The sequence below is a fragment of the Monopterus albus genome, unplaced genomic scaffold (genome assembly GCF_001952655.1).
Source record: "Monopterus albus unplaced genomic scaffold, M_albus_1.0 scaffold327.1, whole genome shotgun sequence".
In the NCBI taxonomy this organism is placed as follows: domain Eukaryota; kingdom Metazoa; phylum Chordata; class Actinopteri; order Synbranchiformes; family Synbranchidae; genus Monopterus; species Monopterus albus.
Window position 1 is genome coordinate 307,764 of NW_018128207.1, and position 21,690 is coordinate 329,453.

At 39.0% G+C, this 21,690-nt stretch overlaps 1 protein-coding gene across 1 annotated transcript in view; it reads right to left on the reverse strand.

The window, feature by feature from the left end:
* Positions 1-21,690, reverse strand: part of spock1 (SPARC (osteonectin), cwcv and kazal like domains proteoglycan 1) — an 89,841-nt gene that overhangs the window by 31,622 nt on the left and 36,529 nt on the right. Inside the window, exons 3-4 of the mRNA XM_020624454.1 lie at positions 19,428-19,436; positions 17,288-17,333 (exon numbers count right to left, since the gene is read on the reverse strand). Coding sequence (XP_020480110.1) covers positions 17,288-17,333; positions 19,428-19,436 — 55 coding nt within the window. The remainder of the gene's footprint in view (positions 1-17,287; positions 17,334-19,427; positions 19,437-21,690) is intronic.

The window sequence follows — 21,690 nt, forward strand, 5'->3', positions numbered from 1 at the left end:
TGCAAAAATGTCAAATTCTGTGTTTTTCTGTCAATATGGGGTGCTGTGTGTACATTGAGGAAAAAAATGAACTTAAATGATTTTAGCATATGGCTGCAATATAACAAAGAGTGAAAAATTTAAGGGGGTCTGAATACTTTCCGTACCCACTGTATATATGATGGACATGGCATCACAACTTCCTTCCATTATACAAAAATGAAGCCAAAATATTTGAATAAGGCGGCTGCCATCTTGCGTTTTTTCCAACCAGATTCTGTGCAGTAGCCACCAGCAGTGGAGTCACAGCATCAGGCTGCCAATCAAAGCTGTCAAATCAACCAACATACACCTCGTATTGGATCATCAAATAATTTATTAAAAACAAACTTCCCAGAAAAATGACCACTTGTACTCACATCAGCGTGATAATATCTAGCAAAAATCACTGACATGACCTCTGGGAAAGCTTTATTTGATTTGTAGTTGGAGTTTTTAGCTCATAGCCCATTCTCTAACATAAAGGAGGTGGGATTTATGACCTGCACTGCAACCAGCCACCAGGAGGGTGATTGACTTGTGGGGGCCTGATTCCTGGGACTTGTCATGGCGCCAATATTTTATACACTCGATGGTGCATATCAAGGCTTATTAAACGCTAGGATAGTTTTTTTTTTTTTTAAAGCGTCTGTCTTTTTATCCAGGTGGAAGTTTTAACAAAAGTCTCAAGTCATTTTTCAATGGATCTCCTTACTGTTGTGCTCATGTCCACACTTTCATAGCTTTGTTCCATTGTGTGTGTTGATGTGTGGTATTACAATATATCTATTTAATTTAAACAGACGTTACATTTCCATTGCACCTGTGGTTTGATTTGTAAAGATGTCAAGTTTTAAAACACTGGATAATTGATTTAGCAACAAAACATCACAAAATATCCCTGTGTAGCTTTTGTAACATGTACTGTGTGTTGCTTCACATATGCAAAAATATCTTTTTTCCTCTTATACCTACTGAAGAAAGCTGTAGTGAAAACTGTAGCCGCCAGTACAGTATCTAGTAAAGGTCATTATTTGGAATATTGTAGTCAGGATACGCAATCATTAAACAACCAGTGCTTTCTAATGACCTGTGTTTAACTGGATGCTTCCAATGGGAAACTGTAGTCGAACTTCAACGTCCCAAACTTTGTGATACCAAAGGTCATGATTTTGATCTATATCTTCATAGAGAAAGTGTAAAATTAGTCTACGGTCACTGAATCACTGCTAACTGCTTAAAGTGACAGTGTTGTTTTATTGCTACACTGTATTTCATTAAGGCAAGCTGCAAATATGGCAGTTTATAGTCTAGAGTGTACAAAAATCCTTTTTAAATAGTTCCTGGATGATCCAACCCTGAACATGTCTTGAAGCTATTTAATTGCTGCAACACTTTCAAGTGGGTCCTTGGCAGAAAAAGCACATTAGACCTGAGGCTGCAAAATTTTATTACAAATAAATTTGGCAGTAAATTTCCCCACCCTTCCACTTTTAGTTTCCTCTCTCTTTTTTATACTAAATGTTCTGTAAGAGATGAGAAAAAGTGGCAAAAGAAGAGAAGTGTAAGACAAAACACTCTTACAGTGTTCTTTAATACAGGACAGAGGCCAAAATGGAGTGCGGTGATTGGATAATAAAGACAGTTTCAGAGTCCAGTCGAAGGGGCTACTGTGCCAACAAACCCTGTCAGAGTAGAGGGTGACCTCAGATAAATGGCTGCTGAGCTGGACATGGGTCAGTGAGGTGCTTTTGTAATTTAAGTGTATGAGTGTGTTTGCTCCTTTACTGACACTATGCTCCATAGCTCTCACCGTTTCCTCACCTCAGCTACTATTTTTACAAATAAACAAGTGTGAAACTGAATAAACAAGTGCTTCAACAACCATTCCCAAAGGACACATTTCTGACTGTTATTATGAAAATGAGAATCACTTTCAGGCTTTGATAAACTAATTAAAAAGGTGTTTCTCCTCTCTTACTTTGGGGGCTACCGAGTAGAACAAGAGATGGGGAGAGTGAAAACAGAAAGACAAACAGGTCAGGAGGAGATGAAATCTCTTTGTGAGCGTTCCTCAGGGTCTGACTGTCTGGCCTGTGTGAGGCACTGAAGCGAGGGATGACAGAGAGGAATGATGGAAGGATGAAAACATGGAGAATGCCTCTGGGAGAGCATAGTGATAAAACAGATTCACCATCCAGAAAATTAATTACTGAAAACATGGGCAAATCATATTATTGTCTATGTAACTAAGGAATGGAGATAAACAGGCTGTTTCAGTTTGAATGTCAGACAAGAAACCACAGTGGCTTACTTATGGTGAAAATATCCGGAGACACAGAGAGAGAGAGAGAGAGAGAGAGAGGTTGATATATCTGTCACTTACAAAATAAATATTCATCACTGCCACATGATCATTGATTTGATTTATTTTCTTTCAAGCATGTAAAGACAGTTGATATATCAACACATAATTTTACACATATCCAACAAATGCTAATCCATTATCAATTTGCTTATACCTAGTACGTGCTTGAATGGAGTAGGAAGAAGTCAGACTTATCCAGTCCTACCCCCGACATCATCTTACCATCACTGGTTTGCAAGCAATATTTCTACATAGATAATTCTCTTCTACACCACACAAGTAATATACTAAAGAATTATAACAAAGTGTTAACATTCGTACATAATTACATTCTTAAATTATATTCATTCACACATAGTCACAACCACACCTTATTGTGAGAAGCCCTGAAAGGTGCTGTTGTGCGAAGCTTCTGTTGGCAGCAAAGCCGTTTCAAAAGAAGGCTATGAAAGCAAATGATCAAGACTTTGAAGACAGCTTCAAAGCAAAGGAGCAATTAATACATTTACAGACAACCTGTGCATACAAGAGGACTTTAATTTCAGGTTGAAGTTGCTAAATGTCACAGTCTAAATGTACATAACCTGTTCTTGCTCTTGCTTACAGCTTTAATCATTATGGAGAAGAGAAAGAAAGCAGAAACAATACAGAATATGCGTGAAATTGGCTTGGATTTAAAGAGCATGCACACAATTAGAGAAACACTGGGTTTCCATAGGAATATTCACCTACCTTTTGGCACATTTTACTTTGTGTATTGATTCAGATAGACAGCAAAGCAAATTTTTGTCATGCATCATTCATGCTAATATGCTACTGTAGCCATAGCCTGCAGTTGCTTTCATTTTTTTCTCATCACTATACATTAATGAAGTAGGTTAATAAAGCCTCAGGAAATGTGCAAATTGTTTTGCTCAAGTTGTGTGACTTTGCATCATTTCTCACCTCCTGGATTGAATTTGCATCTATTCATGTTTTTCCATTGACTTTGTATACAAACTACTACTACTGCTACTGTAATCCTGCTAAATTCTACTCACTTTGCATTCTGTTTTGATGCACAGTAAGTGTTTACAGCCAAGCTAGCAGCTCTAATTTTATATGAACTAAATTCTAACTGCGACAGCGCTAACATGCATGCATGTTAGCAGGTATATTATTTTGCATCTTAGTTTAGTGTTTTAACATGTTTTAATTAGTACTAAAAACAAAGCAGCCTACATCGGAGGCTGGTGAATTGTCATTAGCTTAGCACACATTTTGTCATAAACAAAAATTCTGGACATAAATATTTTGACCTGATGTTGGTAATAGATGGAAGATCAGGGAATGACTACAGTTAATAAATTGTATCCAAAGGGGACTACATTATGAATGCCTTTACCAAATGTCATGGCAATCAGTCCAAAAGTTCCCTCAAAACCACAAACATCAACCTCATTATGGTGACAGAGGAAAACTCAAGGGTTCAAAGTCATCAGGATTCATCCTCTGGGGACCACAAACATCTGTACAAAATGCTGTAGCAATTTACAAAGCAGTTGTTGAGATACTTCAAGCCGGACCACATGGTGGTTTGACAGGGCATTGCTAACTCCACACCTCTAAAAACGGAACACATTTCTAATTACAGGCCTTTGAGGTCACTCACGATCTGTATGCCACTATCTGGTTGGTTCTTTTGTAAAATGTTATTTGTTTCAGATACTTCACATTTTAAAGCTTAATAAAATTCTTCTTCTTTTGTATCAGAATCAAACATTGACTTATTTTAGCTACTGTTTTTGTTGGCCTATTGTGGCAGGGTTACAAACAAATGGTTATAGCAGCTGTGCAGGAAGGAAGCTTTTACTTTTATTCACTAGGCTCTGAAGTGGCCATGTGTTGCTGCCAGACAAGGAGTCTGTATCAGACTGACCTTTAGTCAATTTCTGGGGAGGTCACAATGACAGACCACATGCTTGACTTACAGCACAGCTCTTGGGCTCATCGACATACTGCGATTTCTTCCTCATTTTCCTGTCTTCATACGCATGCACAGACGCGCGCGCACACACACACACGACAGAACTGGTCACTTGCCTCACCTTAGGTGTCAGAGATAATTAAATGTTTTTGCATTGTCTTAGACTGAAGCATTCATTAATCTGAAGCTGTGCCTTTGTATTACTTACATCATGAGGACCGAAACCTGTTAACATACTCACACTGTGGGGACTCGGCCAGTGATTTCCTTGTGGGGACTAGCTTCTGGTCCCCACAAGGAAATCATTAAATTTTAGGGTGGCGACATGGTTTAGGGTTAGGATGAGGTTAAGTTAAGTATTAAGGTCAGGGTTAGATGTTAGTGATTATGGTTAAGGTTAGGATAAGTCTACAGGAAATTAATGTAAGTCAATGTAAAGTCCCCACAAGGAATAAAAACAGTGTTATGTTTGTGTGTGTGTGTGCGGGGAGGGGTGACATTTCCTGTATCACGTACTACCGCTTGGTAGATCAGAGCCTTCTCTCATTCTTCTCTTTTGTCTCTATTATTATCATCAACTCATTTATTACTGGCACTCAAAATTTCATAATCAATATACAGTATGATATGACATAACAAAGCCTTGTACATCCATTAAACCATCCTTTTACTTAAACATGTGGCAAAGGGACAAATACGAACAACACCAGGCTCTATTCACTTTATCTAATTTTAAGACCCCTTTTCAATGGCTTCTTTCTTCACACTTTATCTAAAAGACAAAGCCTGTGTGCTGAACTGAACACATTATGCCCCCAGCCAGATTACTACTCACACAGCAGACAAAAGAAGAGTGCAGAGAGATGATACGATACATAATTCAGTCTCATATTTAGCTCAGTTTAAAGGGAAATCAAGTAAATACATAAGGGGCCAACACCAGTTACTGCATTGTATTTGTACAATTCTGGCTGTTTCTTCTGTTTCAAAACAAAGGCACTCCCATTCAAAATCAAGTGTTGTTGTACAGTACAGTTGATGATATCTGCAAATATCTAAAAAAAAAACCTTTACCACACAGCTCAACATCTGTGTTTGAACTGAGTCAAGTGTGTGAAGATGTACTGGAAAAGCAACGTTATTTATTCAGGATGATTCTCACATAAGTAGCACAATATGGCTGCAGCTCATTTGTGCAGATTTATCCAGGCTTTTAATACTGTGGATTACTGTATGATACCATGCATCTTATCTCACACTGAATTAGATCAAAACAAGTGTAATTGGTTTTGTAATTACCTAACAAACAGAGCACAGTGTGTGGTTGCTGACATCAGTTGCATTTCAATTTGCATTTTGATTGGCCAATTGGTTCCTCATTTAGGTTTCCATTTGCCAGCACTGTTGTCCCTTAAGCAGCACCCTGGAGCTGTGTTGTTGCAAAACTAATCTGCCATGAATGTAACAAGTATTCCGTCACTTCAGCCTGCTTGTGCACCCCGTGTGCACGCCCTTGACATGAATAATGCAGTTATGCCATCTTTAAGGTTTTATAGGTGCCCCGTGTCCCATGTTTATTAAACGTTTGAAACCTGCATTGTTTACATCACTGGCTTTGTTGCATTTCTTTGGACATTACTGCTACCTGTAGATCAGTGGAATTGTCTGAAACTATTGGTCGGTAGTCATACACATATTTGTACCAGACCATTTGGTACAGGACTATAGGTTTGGTGCAGATGTGTACCAAATGAAATCTTTAATAGGAGATAACAGAAGCCTTGTTTTGCACATGGAACATTTTTTCAAATCTGTGTTCCCACACAAATATATTAATTCTTGGAATACTTTTGGCTATTGCAACTGATTTTTAATAGTTTTGAATTTATCTTTTTATACCACAATATGTTTAATATGCCAATTGTTGGTATAATTTTCTTCAGCACAACCTCATTTTCTGGACCTGACAATTATTTGTACACTTTAACATACAACATCAACATGCTTGATCATCGACTCCAGAGGTCTACGTGGTGACAGGAGTGCAGTAAAACAGTTAAACAAAATGCTGTAGATGATCCTCCCTTATCATTAAGGTCTCCTGTTTGGGAACACGGCGGCTTTGTTAGATATTAATAAATCAGTTAGATAATTGTTAGACATTAATGTGTTAGTAATGCAGTTTAGTAAGATTTAAAGTCTGCTCTAGTTGGTTTTGTTTCAAGGTTAGCAGACAGAATGTTGATTCTGAAAAGTGAACCATAGGTACTTATGACACCAATTCTTTTCTTGTATTAACCTTGTATTAGAATATTATGTGTGAATAAATGAATGAATGCTTTAGCTACACACCATGTGACAACATACACACACATTGAAATTCTTCATTTTGTTGTGACTAGGTAAAAATGCAACTGCTCAAAGCATGTGGAGCACTAGATAAGAGATGGTCTTCGGATTGACTTCATCTGGGTAAGGGGTTAGCCTAAACCTTATAAATGTATTAGGTTCTGTGTGGCCAGGGACTCCACCTTCCAGCGGCCTGTGTGCGTGTCTGAAAAAGGGAGCAACCCAGGGCGTGTTTGTAATTTTTGCTTGTGGTAAAATAAATCGGCACTAGATGAAGAAAGACGGACTCCTTCGTTATTCAGAGCTGTCCAATTAAAGAACTGGGGTACTACAGCTTCCTGGTGAAATACAACAACGGACATAAACAAGTGGTGATGGGGTATGATTTTGTCAAACTTGCTAACTCATTTGAAACAGCAGCATTTAGAGCATTGCTCCATAGCTCTACTAGCCACCTTACTTACTGTCTTACTTAAATTTAGTGGAAGTTACCTTTGGTAATCTCAAAACAGCAACATTATACAGGACTTCACCCAACTCCCACATCAGCCTGTTAAGATCAGCACAAAGACAAGAACTGACAGGTAATGTATGCCGCTGCCTTCAGAGGAGGAAACTCTGTGCTCCGGTATATCAAGGCCCACTTGCTAAATCTCAAATTACAGAGCTAGTCTGCACTAACAGCCCATAATGTTATCACTGACGATAACCTTGGAAATAGCTCTGTGTCTCTGAAAGGACTGACTTTGATCATCCTGTGTGAATTAGCTATGCTCTATCTGCTGCAGACGATGAGCTGTGAGCTCGGTTATCTCTCTTCTCTCCAAATGACCTGAGACAGGATGAAGGCACTTATGGTACTAAACACTGTATTATACTCATTGTTTTGTGGGAAAAGCAACTGAAACAGCAGAGTAGGACAATCAAAGCTCAGTGTAAAGCAATGCCACAGTCGGTTATGCATGCTGACTGGCTATGAAACCTACCATTAAACTTGATCATCTGGAACAATCAGTTTCACTATTATATACCAGTCTCATTATTACAAGACAAGTAGATCGGCACCAAGATCATTACAGCTCAACTGTAACAACATGAACAGGATGGTTATGGTATCGCTTGCTGGTATTTCTTCTAGTCACCAGAAATCACTGCCAATAGAAAAATGAACCCCTCCCCTTGTGTGTTGATGATGCCTATGCTCACCATCCTGTACTGTCTTCTTGGCTGAGCCAAAGTGGGCTTTAGCTGCTGGGTCTCCATATCTGCCAGGTTCGGCCTCTCGCTCAAATAAAACAAACAAAAAAAAAGGTATTTCCCAGAATGTCTGACCATTCCTTTCATTTTGAAAGACACTTTGAGACCCATAATTTTTCTTATCTGAAAGGACTAATCATTGTAGCATGATAACCCCACACAAAAACAAGTAAACATAGCCAAAAGACAACAAAGTATTGCACCCATCCATCTAGAAAGACTAATCCATCCTCTTTCATTCACTTTTCAGTACAACCTCCCACATGGAAGCAGGCCAGCAGTGGTGGAGCCCCAGGGAGTGAGCGGAGCAGCCAAACACTGGAGGAGTTTGTCATGTCTGTTTGTTGGTTGTGACATTTGTACCCTGAGATGATTAACTCCCAAAGTCATCCATCTCCTGTTTTTATTAGTGAGTGAGGCTTTTCAGTGAGGGCTAACCATAGACTGACTAGGACAAAGTACGAAAATGTGCGTGTATGTGTGTGAGACAAAAGTTAATCCAACATTTTTTGTCAATATGCCCTTGCTTCTCTTCATAATGGGATGCCTTTCCTATCTCTGGCTTGTACTCTCTCTCAAGTTCTCTCTGCAGGCCTGGTGTTTGTATCTTTGTATCTCCCCCTGCCTCCCTCCCTCGAGACTCTCTGATGCCACTGTTACATTCACAAGCAGGCTGGCACTTAGCCTGAGGGCTGCGGCTATGATCGCTAGCATTGGCTGTCTGCTCACATCTTCTGAAGTTTATTTATTCTAATTTCTGATAATCACTGGAGCATCTACAGACTACATGCACAAAGGGCAAGAATGATATCACACACACTCAGTCTTCCCTCTGTGTGATCTACTGCTGAGTGTATCTCCCCTTGAAAACAGCCTGTTCAGCAGCGTTCGCACACTGCAGTCCACTGATTCACAGCTTCATTTTGTTTTAGGTTCGCTGCTGGTTTTGGCTCTGCCTTCGTAAACTGAAAGTGCAGGGCAGTAACAATTCACTCGACTCACACATCTGCCGACGTTCACCCTTTTCTTAATCACCATTTCTCTTAGCCACGTGCCTCTTTTCTCATACCCTTCCATCCTAGACAGAAATTTAACTGCTTTGCTGATATGATTGGATTAATCTGCTCATTAAATGAACAATACCCTTGGTGTGACAGTGTGTATTTCCTTCCTCTGCATCTCAGCAGGCTATCATTGATTACTGTGCCTGTGTGTGTCTGTGTGTGTGTGGGACCGGTTAATTTACTGCGCCTGAAATCACTGGAGCATGTATGTGTAGGTGTCAGCTGATTGTCCCATTTATGTGTTAAGACTCAACACTGCGAGTGTTCACCCCTCTGAAAGAGCGAGATAAGAGCTGAGCCGAGGGTTGTGGATATTGAGTCACTTTTTATGATGTGGCCAACAAGCCATTAAAATCCGAGCAGTAAACAATGTTTAAAGAACGCCTGGAGAGCGAGCTACAAACCCTTAGCACATTATACTGAAATGAGATATTTGTTCTTGCTCCAGCTCACACTCCATTTAATACACAGACCAGGGATGCTCACTGTTGTTTGTTGTCCTATCAGTTTCTCTCTTTGTAATTCTTTTATCTCCTTCCAGCCACAGGTCAAAGACGGTTATCTGGGAATGTATTAAAAAGTAGTGACAACGTTAAGGGGAGATTAGAGTAGGCCCAATGAGAAATGGGAGCAGAGAGACAATATGTCTTCAGAGATAGAGGTTTAGTGAGCTGGAGAAATAGTTGATGAAATGTATGACAGCGATAAACACTCTGCTGGGAAAACACAATGTCACGTCTAATCAGGCTGACTGGCATTTTGAAAGCTCCAGATTTTTGAAGCTTTGTTCGTGGCTTCTACTGCCAAACCAGAGTGCATCGCATATGACTTCTGTTTCTGCTGCCAAAACAGTTCCCATAGCAACGACTTATTCACTATGTAATCTAATTGGGCAAACAGGAAAGAAGTAGTAAACACCTCAGTAATTGTGAACTTAACTTGAATTGTCCTTTCTTTGTATCTGTGTGTATTGTGTCCTCCGGTTGTGTCCTGGAACCAGTGTGACTCTCCTGTGCTCCTCTGGACTGATTGTGATAATGCAGCGCTGTCTGCCATTTGTAGTCCTCCCTTTGACTATCCTCTCTGAATAATGCATTCCAATCACAGGCTCACAAATCTGTTGGTCATGCCCACACACAAGAACCCAGAACAAAATAGCCAGAATACTGATTCTAGCATGGGTCTTTCTGACAATACAACTGCTATGTGCTGCCAAGGACTCTTCTTCCTCTCTTATTTCTGTGCTCAGGCTTAAAGGCCTTCCAGGGGCAACTCTCCAATCACCACAGATGGGACCTAGTAGATGCAGAAAAACTGTAATAAATAAAAATCCAGTTTCACTTTGGAAGAAGGATTTTAGGTTAAAGTGAATGTTAAAATCCAGACAGGAGCAGTGGGGAGGAGGCACACAAGACGAGATGCTGCAACATGGTATATACAGCGTTAAGCTGATGAGCATAGAAGTCATTATCATATCACATTTCAGTAAAAAAAAATAAAATAAGGCAATGTAAATGGCCGAATGTGTGAGCCACTCCCCATCACAGCCATATCAACAGCACTTTGGCTTGTCTGGGTTTGAGAGATTGTTTTACTGCCTTCTCTTTAATAGGAAAAGTAAAGTAAATATCAGGACATGGCCAAGTTTGTAATGATTACAAGCCACCTCTGTCACTCCAGACTGCTGCAGTCACAGGTGGGCGGAGAACAAAAGCAACAACCAAAGTGTGTGCCTTTGTTCCTGTGTGCAACAAAACTAACTTACTGTACGTGGGAGTGTGTGCACATATTCATCTGCCTGGTTGTGATGACAAAAACCACAAGATACCGGATTCTGTTTTAACAACTAAATAACCTTTTAAAGTTGAAAATAAATATCAAAAGGTTTTCAAATGAAAGTTTTTCACAAGCTGTTTACTGAGGAAAAACCACTTAAATTTTAACCTCTCTGAGGCTCAAATCCTCTTAAAAATGCCCCATAGTCCTTAAAACAGTTCTTTTCTTAAGCATAAAAGTTCATTCTTGACCTTGAAAACAGCACTTTGACAAAGTAACCTTAATATAAGATCTTCTTATTAGTTTTTTGGGAGCTTTTAACCACGTGTCATATTCTTCACCAGAAGATGAAGTATCCTCAGTTGTTGTGTAACTGTGACATGTGACAGAGCAGGTAATCAGCACTATTTGATGATCTAATCTATAACCCTACCTTTTATACAGTATGTGAGGAGTTGATGTGTCTTTGTCTTGAGATTGTAGTAAAGTCAATGAATATCTTTGGGTTTTGGACTGTGAATCGGACAAAACAACACATTTAAAGGCATCGCCTTGGGCATTTTGGACAGTTTTGCGACATTTTGTTAACCAATAAAACATCAATATGATTTTTTTTTCTCAACAAAAATGGCAGATTAATTAAAAATAAGAATAATCTCTAGCTGTAACCTTAGTGAAAAGTTTTCAACAAGCCATTGTTGAGATTATTTAGCCAGATTCCTCCTGTTGTTCCACTGACATCAGCTTCAGAAGCTCCTTTTATCTTGTTTCAAATGATATAACCTCTCACTCACTGGTATGGCCCTATGAAACCATAAAGCGCTGATCTGAGAACAGCAAATATTGGCATAGTCCACCCACAGGGTAAACTGGGCTGCCTGGGGCACAGGCCAGTGTCACCCATGAACACACACGCTACTTAGCATTAAGCATAACATGTACAGAGGTACAGGTTAACTATCCATGAATGGCAAATAGACAGGTTAAAGAACAGTCACCATGGAAACGGGTTCACGTGGTAATGTCATGGATTTTCTTATCTGTCCACATGCAGGATGGAGACAAGAGGTTGTGACATTTAAGTGCTATGTGGGATTTCTTGAACTCTCAGCTAGATGCTTTCAGTCAACAATCATTTAATCACAGTTTCCATTCTTTAATATCATGTTCTGGCATTTGACCAAATTAACATCTGAAACAGAAATCCTACAAATTAATGTTTGCATTGTTCATGTGACTGTCTCCAGTATACTGTATCTGCACTGTTGTTACTGAAATACAGATGTCATTCATCTAGTCAAAATTAGTCTAGACTCTTTATTAATCTGTTCCATAATTGAAATGTCAAAAAGCAAAAATCCTGCATTCAGAAATATCACCACATCTTTCTAATCCGGGCAAATGCCAAGAAACTGGAGTAAAGGCAACATGTCAGTGAGTGTTTCTGATAATATTTCCTACAGGGCAAAAGATGCAGATGACGGAAATGTGATAATAATACCAAACAATACCAAACCTCTTAAATTATTAATTACACATGTATGGAAACAACTAATTGCCACAGGCTTATGTGCGTGTGTGTTTATGTCAGTGTGGCTATCATCATGTAATTTCTCTGTGATGAACATGATATGTGATGAAGTTAAGGGGTGGTGAGAAATAGATGGCAACCAAAACATTAAGAACAAGATACTGATGAGAGAATTTAGGAAAAGGGAGGAAAATGTAGAGAAAAGAAAAGGCAAAAAAGGACAAAACAGTGAACCAGGTTTCAGGGCACAGTACACTGTTGCATGAATAAATTTCATGGGCAGAAGCAATTTCTCTAAGATTAGGTTGGTTTGGTAAATTTCCTGCCAGAAAAAAATGACAGAAGGCTTCACCTTTAAGTTTGTGATTTCAGTTTTCCAAAAAAGTGTATATGAGTCTTTTCGTTACAAAAGATGTGTTCATAAATTGCTACCCCCCATTGAGCTGGAGTTAAATTCCTTGTATTTTTACATACATGGCATTAAATTATATGATTGATTGACTGAATGATTTTATATAAACAATGGACATATGGACAACGGGAATTGGTTTCTAACATAAATGCCAGATAAACTAGAGAAAATGTATCCACATATATATTCATATTGAGAGGCAATGTAGCATAATACAGTAGCATTAGCCAAACTGTTATTAGTCTTCGTACTGCTCTATTTGTATCTGAAATGCACCTACTGTATCATTTAGAGCCAAATGCTGCAGTCTAATATAACAGTCCTGCAATCAATCCTCCTCCATGAAGGTAATAATGTACAGTTTTTGTTCAAACTGCTTTAGAGAGGTGTTGATTCAACTGTATGATTGTTTTGGAGGATGTAGTTTGAGCTGCTGTTGAACTGTACTGCATTATGCAGAGAGGTGTTTCAGTCTAGTCTCACTGCTATAAAAGGGGTGGACAAAATAATACATCATATGAACAGCTTCTACAGCAGTATTGTGCATGTGATGGTGGAGCTTCTGAGAGAGCAAACACTTTATTAATTATGAGCTAGTATGTTAAATTGTAGCCTTTTTCAGAACTAAAAACAAGACAGGTTTCATCAATTCAAAACAATTATCGCAACTGTGAAATTCAAATGGCAGAAATTCTATTGGACTGAAATACGTGTAACAAAGTACATTATTCCACAACAGCATGTAGTGTAATAGACAGAGGCCCAGTGTAAAATGACACTCTATTGCAGTTAGGCATGGCTTAGTATCGTGAAAGCCATTCAGCCACCGCAAATCATTCTAACAACAAATAAGACAGAAAGCAACTATTTAAAAATTCAAAATCAAAAATGTAGTTGCAAGAAAAGGTCTCTTTTGAACATCAGAATTAAACTCTTACCAGGCCACTGATGAGGTGGACCCTATGCTCATTACAGTGAGGCAAAGCAGCCAAGTTTTCTGAAATTCAGAAGGATTAGTTTGAATTCAAAGAGATGTTTACCACAGCTCTACAGTGAGCTCCAAACCCACGACTGGAGCTCGTTATGCCACAAGAAGTAGAGAAAACAGATTCACCACTGGTGAACCTGATTGTTCACCCTTCATTTTCACCAATAAGTCATTTGTGATCCTATTGATGTCATTTATTAGATGCTATGGAGGAAAGCTGAGTGATTTATCATGGGACTGGATTTTTTCCAGTCAACCTTCCTGCTGCTGATTAGTCTTCTAGGGTGATTCATTAGTCAAACTGAGACTGATGCCACTGTCTTTTCTTCTGTTCTTACTTCCCAATCAAATTCTCTGATCATACTTGTCATTTCTCACCATCAGGTTTTATGAGATCGCATCACTCTGTGTGGCTGCTTTATTGCAGTTTCCTCAAATTCACATAATGCTTCTTACCCTTTAGAAGTCTAAAGGCGCTCTTTAGAGAGAGCAGTGTTGTTGTAGCTGTTTGTTCATTTATACAAAATGTGTACTCTGTCTTTTAAAATTTCCCTCAACACGATTTGATATATAGATTTTAAAGATAACGCTATAGGAAATGCTGCTTAGCGAGTTTATATTCCTTCCCATATAATACCTACACTAGGATGACTCATATTCAAAAGCCTGTCATGCTGGCACTTGCTGGAAAGGAGAAGTTAACAGTTTCCATAGAAGCCTGCAGTATGAGCTGGGTGAAAATGAGACATGAAACCAGCTAATGGCCCCAAAAGAGGACCAAATTGTCTAAACTGATTCCCATTATTTATTCACAGTTTAACTTATTTGCTGTCCATTACTCCCAGGTGTGCAGTTAGTATGGGAGTAGTTGCTGTGTGCATTTTGTACCATAGCAGTCATGTTGCAGCTGAACAGGGAGAAACCTGTTTTTAGGCTTTATGCACTCCTATTAATGGTCTAAATGGCACAAAGTTGCTCTCTGTGGAGAAGTGTGCAGATGTAACACTGTCAAGAGTACACGGTCACCTCACTATGACCTGCCAAATTGCTGCTGTGATTCACACACATGAGGTGTATATTTTGATGTGGGCAGTTTGGAGGCTGAAAACTTTCATTTTTTTACTTGCAAATAAAATGGTTATATCATTTGAAAAAACTCTCCTTTACAACCTGCATGATTGTTTGACATGTGCTTGTTCTTACTGCCCAGTTAGTCCTAGTTTTATCAGAAATGCTGTGCTCCCTGATGCCAACATCAGTTTTTCATTTGTTACATATTTTTGGTCACTTTTCAAGACTTTATCTTGAACAACAAACCATTTTGGTGGGTAGGCTTACAACATGAGCTAATCTGATAGAAAAGGTGGCTGGAGCGACAAAGATTAATCTAAAGTTCTAATAAAATCTTACAAAGAGGACCATAAAGGGTTACATCTTGTGTGACTGTGTGTGTACAACCATACATTAAGTCCACCTCTGCCAAGGCAGTGAGTGTCCTTTCATTCTGGTTATTCTCTATAGCTGCAAATGTCATCAATACTCTTGGCTTGGTCTCTGGACTAAGTGACTTATATACCAATAAAGAAAAGAGTACACTCTAGTTGATATACACAGTCAAACTGGATACTACTGAAGATTTGGTCTCACATCAGAGCCTCCATGTTTAGAGACCACTGTTTGATGCAGAAACAGCATCTACTGTACAGGCTTCTGTGCCTGTGCTTCCCCCGGATTTTTAGATTACCTGCATGACATGTTATGTATTTAGTCCCTGGCTAGGACATTGAAGCTTTGTTTACTTTTTGTCTTCAGTCGTCTCTGAGAAACTAAAGAGTAGCTCTGGAAAGTGACGCACTGAGACGAGGCTGCTCTCATTAGGCTCAGTATCCATGAGGAGTTGGCCCAGATAAACCTGCCCAGCTAGGCTTTCCCTGAAGAGTTACAGTTACTGTGCTAGATACAGGATGCAAAACTGAGCCAGCAGAGAACAGAACAAACTTGGTGGAAAGGAAAGATATAAAGTCTGGTGTGCTTGTTTTTTTATACCTGTGGGGAATGAAAACCAGGAGCACAAATCTTTATGGGGATTCGTCTCAGCTTCTGGTCCCCATGAGGTATATCATTGCAATTTATGAAAATGATGAGGCTTAAAGTTAGACAAAAAAAAAACAAGGGTGTGTGTGTGTGTGTGTGTGCGTGTGTGAAACAATGAGACTGAGAGTGTGAGTGAGATAAAGTGTTTGTAATACTTGAGTTTCAAGAGCTACACACTTGAATGTGATTGATAAAGTGGGCTTGGCATTGTTGCCATAGTACATCCATAAGCATTTCAGCAGCAGCTTGCTGAACAGCACAATTAGTTCATTTGAAGTACTTCTAACGAACATGTTGTGAAGTATACCATTAAAACACTGAGAGTGAAGGATGCATGATGTGAAGTAAACATAAAATATGTACACAAAACCACACACTCGAACCTCAGTATACTGACAATGTGCAATGTGAAAGAGGCTACAGTTACAACATGTAATTGTATAAAATCCAGCATTTTTTTCTTTGTTTAAAGAGCATGTATAATGGCAAACAAACAAACAAACAAAAGAGCTTTGAGGTGCTTTGGGGTGATGGTGGGGGTCCTCCTCTAGTATGCTGTCAAATGTCTATACTCTGTCCATTACAAAAAGGTTAAAAAAGCCTAAATCACAAGTCCTATGGATGCAGTATACTATATCTGCATTTTGGCTGCAAAATGATACTTTTTCAGTACCATAGTTTGAGGAATATATGTTTTTTTCCTGCAAATCCATTTTGAGATTTAACAAACCAGTGTCTAATGTTGTATAGACTATTGTCTGATGCTATAGACACATTTTGATTGGTACTCAAAATGTATTTATCTTTTTTTTAGGCTGTGTTCAGACTGAGTTTCAAAGGTATGAAAAAAATGCAGCTCTTCCCATTCATTTCTATGGGGCATTGTTTTTATCGCAGCTGGCACCAGCACTGCAGGGGGCTCCAGCAAAATGACGCAGCCCCGTGTGGTGAAAAGCTGGATCTGGTTCAACTTTCACAGCACCGGACAGTGACATCATCCTGTAAAGGCACCGCATTGACAGATCTTGTACAAGGGACGGTCGGAACATGGACGTCCATGGGAAGAAGACTTTTGTTTACCTTGCTAGCATGAGGATTCACTGCTGTTCACTCTTGAATTTGGGCCACAGTTAATGCACTACAACGACACACCGTGTGTTTTCATTAATGTTTTTTATCTGTTAATGCCGACACACTGGTGGTAGAAATAGGCCACATTAGCTGCATGGCTAACGTGGAAACTAACGGGCTGGAAACGTGAATGAAGCCACTCACCTTGACTCATCACAACATGGCTGTATTGCACACACCTACAACACTCCCCCTGCAACCCCTCACCCCACAACCAATACAGCCCCCTGTGTAGGGAGTTGTGTTTTTATCAATGTTTGTCCACATATCCAGTCTCATATACAGTAAGTATTAACATAAACAACAGAGTGAGAGACAAACAGCAGGACTCACCCTGGTCTAGAGACTTGGCAGGAGCCCAGCTTTTGAAGTAGTCATCCTGCGAGGAAACACAACACAAGAAACTGTTATGAAAAAAATAACACCATGGTGAGAGTATCATTGAATTGTTTTGTAGACCAGAGAGAGAATAGCTCATATCTTAAACCAAACCACAGAGAAATCCTGCCCTCATTTTTCTCTGTTTGTTCTTTCATACTCATGTGTTGTACTGTAAAAATGAATGACTGTAGTAGAAAAGGAAAAGACACTGAGAGGTAAAACTGAGAAGTTTTGGTTTTCAAAAATAGAACAAATAAAACAGAGGAACCTGATGGAGACACTAGGGAGTAAAGACAGTTACAGGAAAAAACACTAGGACAAATCCACGTAATGTCAAGGTCAACATGGACTTTAACACTGAAGAACAGTTGAGAAAACAGTGTTGTTACTGAGGACAAGAGATACAGTAGTGCACCTTTAGCTGTTAGGACATTCTGAAAATGTGCAAATTATTCTTAATGCAGTAACATCAGTCATGAATGAAGCCTCATTAAAAAATTTAAAAAACAATGCAAGCAAATATAACTGGCTTGGCTCAGTTAAGCTTGGTTGGGAAGAGGTTTGGATTTGTTAAGCTAAATACACTTTGATCCAAAGGTTCCATTCATCTTCTGTTGTGTAAAGCAGTAAAAAAAAAAACAAGCTCAGCACTGTTTAATATTATATGGTATACCATATCTGGGTATATCATGCATAAAAGCAAAAAGCAATTTGTTAAAAATCCCAACCACATTGATGAATGCAGGAGCGGAGGAGGAGAATACTCTGCTTGCAGTGCAGCAGCAGCTACCAGTAAAAATAGCAGGAAGAAAACAGCTGTGCATGTGAGCTGATCACTTTGTTGTGTGAACAAGTTGATGCTCAAGTTGATGAAATCAGCTGATAAACAGGAAGAAATGGCCGTATGGTTCTGCCTGAACTGTGACCTCCATTTGCCAGAGACTGTCATGGTTACAGATCCCCCATGGTTACTGTAGCATTTAAATGGTATTTAACACACTATAATCAGGTTTTTAATCTCCATGAGAACATGTCTAGTGTTTACTAATGACCAGTAACTGTCAGCAATTATAATTTACATATTTTACTATACTGTCTTGTCATGCATCACCTGTTTAAATACTAGCCTCCACTCAAGGCTGCTCACATAGCTGCTGACAAATGTATTAATGATATTCTGCATTACCATATAAACCATGTTTGAAATGTTTATGGTGCTAATAAATGCTAAACAGGGGGTTTAAACCGTTACCAAATTTGGATTATTTGAGATATTTTCTTTAAAATGTGTGCTATATCTGTCCACACACACACACACACACATACGCACACACTGGTGGTGTCTGCATCTAAAGTAGTGCCCTAGAGCAAGCCATATGTGTAGCAGTAGGGGAGAAAGCCTGTGTCAGTGACACTATGTGATGCAGGCAGAGAAAACCTGCTGGGGTTGAATGCACCATCCTTTATAAGTGCTTAAAGAGAGACAGAGAGGGGGATAGACAGACACAGAGATAGCGAAAGAGGCTAAATGAGGTAGTGGTTTGGAACAGCCCACAGAAGACAGACTCACTCTTCCAGTCCTGGTTTTATAAATGACAACTTCCAACATTTGAGCCAACACAAAAGTTTGAAATGAGGAGACAAAACTTAATTAGCTTCTCCCTCAGGTCCTTACTTCACTCATTTTTCTCATATTTTATGTCCATCTTCCCTTCTCTGGCTCTATTATAAAATTATCTTTTATGGCTGTGAAAGTGCAAAGTAGGATGTTACTGCAGCAAAAGTCATTCCTGCAGAGTTCTGAGGAGCCTTCAGCATTTAGAATGAGACTGTTCTGTGCTAATACAGTGACTTCCTCTGCTTCAAACACTCCATTCTCTCCTGGTTTATAAGTATGCTGAACTATACCATGCTATGCTTGACTGGCCAACCAACCTGTGGTGCATTTAAATCAGCAACACCTCTCCAGCTCTGCAACACTGCCTTAAAGAAAGTACCAAACAAGCACTACAGTGTCTGTGGCTGGCCAAAAGATATTGCTATATGTTTCAATTTAATATTGCAAAGTTGCAAACACAATGAATGTACTTACCTCTGCTTCCTTTAAATGGTTGCAGAGAAAAGAGACAGAAGAGTAGAGGGGAGAGAAAAGAAGGAAAGAAAGGTCAGTGATAATGGCACAGTATGCTGTGTCTATCAGATCTATTACAACCTAGTGTAACTCATTCTGAATACTGAGCTCAGCTCTAGAGATTCATTTAATAGGAATCTGATTCTGAAGGTAGCAGCATACCAGAGGACTCACACATACACACGCACACTTGTGCTCACACTCAGAGCCCTACGATATAGCCTTATTTGATGTGGCATGTAATTTGAAACACATCGAGGGTGGAGTGTACAGGCTCAGAGCAGAGGGGCAGCATAAAGAAAGAGAGAGAGAGAGAAGACAAAAGGGAGGGGCAGGGAAGTTGTGCAAAAGTAGAGGCAAAAGATGTACAGGCACAGAATGTTAGTGTTTTTTTTTTATCATGCTAAATGTGAAAAGCGAAGGAGGATGTTTCTTTGAGTCAAAATGTAGTAACTACAGGTATGTGGTGAATCTACCATATTAAAACATATTATGCCATAGAAATGTAATATTTGTTATGGCAACATGTAAAACTGTCACACAGGAAAACACCACAGTAGAGCCTATGTCCAGTGAAAGCTATCTGGTGAGATCACCAAGGCTAGACTTAAATAGAGCTAAAACTAAAACTAAATTTTAATTTTAGAGCTCCATAGCTGGAATCTGTAATTAGAAAATGTCAAATGAGTTTAAGCACCATCATGCTGGATGTGTTTACTCCAGCCAAAAGTAGAAAGGAAAGATTTTTTTTTTTACTTGAGCACATTTTTACATATGAGCACATTTTCAGCTTTGAAAAGATGTGCTTTGATAATTCAAAGAGTGCCGGCAATGACATTTAAGTGCCAAACATAACTGTTTGTTGGATAAAAACTTTTGAGAGACGGCTCATGCAGTGTATAAACAAGAGCTTCTGTTCTGACACGTAAAATGATAGGCTCATTATTTAGACCAGTGTTCATGCTACTCATACTGCCTGAAACGGTTCAAGTTGACTGTTTCAGTTAAGGTTGTACAAGTCAGATGTTACAAAACTGACAAGACAAAAGGTCCATTTTTAAACCAGTTGGTCAAACAGTCTAAAAAGGTGCAACTCAAATATTTTTCTTTTCTGTTGTAGTAGTCAGATAATACAAACACTTGTTTACAACAAAAAATATAACATTCCCTGAAATGATAAATTCAGTTCAGTGGCATTTTTTTGCTGACATGTGAATTTTTTGTTATAATTTTGTACCGCATATACACATATAACAATGAAATTTCAACTCCTATTCTAAGACACTGGTTGCCATACAGATTTCTGTACCATCTGTACAATTTGCAACATGTTGGTACTTTCTGCTGAGTTAATTTTGACCTGCAGCTACGAACATGTTTTATATACAAGAGCAAGTGGTTTATGTTTTAATCAGATACAACACTGACTGTGTCCAGCAGCTGAGGTGCTGCTGCTTAAGCTGCTACAGTTCCAAGTTGTTTTTTTTTCTCCCCAGTGCTACGTAAGGTTCACACCAGTTGCTCGTGCTCTTATTATTCAGTCTAAATCTCAGGGATGACCTATCCTTGCCCAAGACCCCCATTAGTATTTTAGTGTGCTCATTTCAAAAGCATTAACTGACTGTTTAGTTCACTACAACACTGCCCCAGTGTCATTCATACCCTTCAAAGTGATTACAAGGAGATAAAACCATGCCATTATTTTTACATTGTATTTTTTGGAGGTGGTGCTGGAATTTGCAGCAGAGTTTCTCAGTGAAGTCAACTCTGTTGATTTCAAGTCTTTCTAGGATATCAGTTTAAACTGGCAAACACTCTGCAGGAGCCTGCTTACGGACAAAAATAGAAACTGTTTAATTGCATCTTTTTGGGGGGGTTTAATTAAAATCGGTTTAAAATGTAGCACAACAGCTGTCAGTGAAAATTAGATTCCTTTATTATAAAAGTGTACATGACGCAGTTTATTTAGCAGTGTCACTGTTTTAATTATGGTTAACTGACTATGCGGTATGTCTGTGTTTAAACACTTCATGTTGCAGTGAGTCATTCCTGTAGACATTGCTGATAAACAGCTTAGACGTTCAAGATAAACTAAACTGCTGTGTTCAGAGAGGTCCCCCAGAGGAAGAAAAAGGTCAGACCTGTCAACAAGGAAATGCAGTGGGAAAGCTTGAAACCAAAATTGATTATATTATTATATACTTTCTTTTTTTTGCTGCCTCCT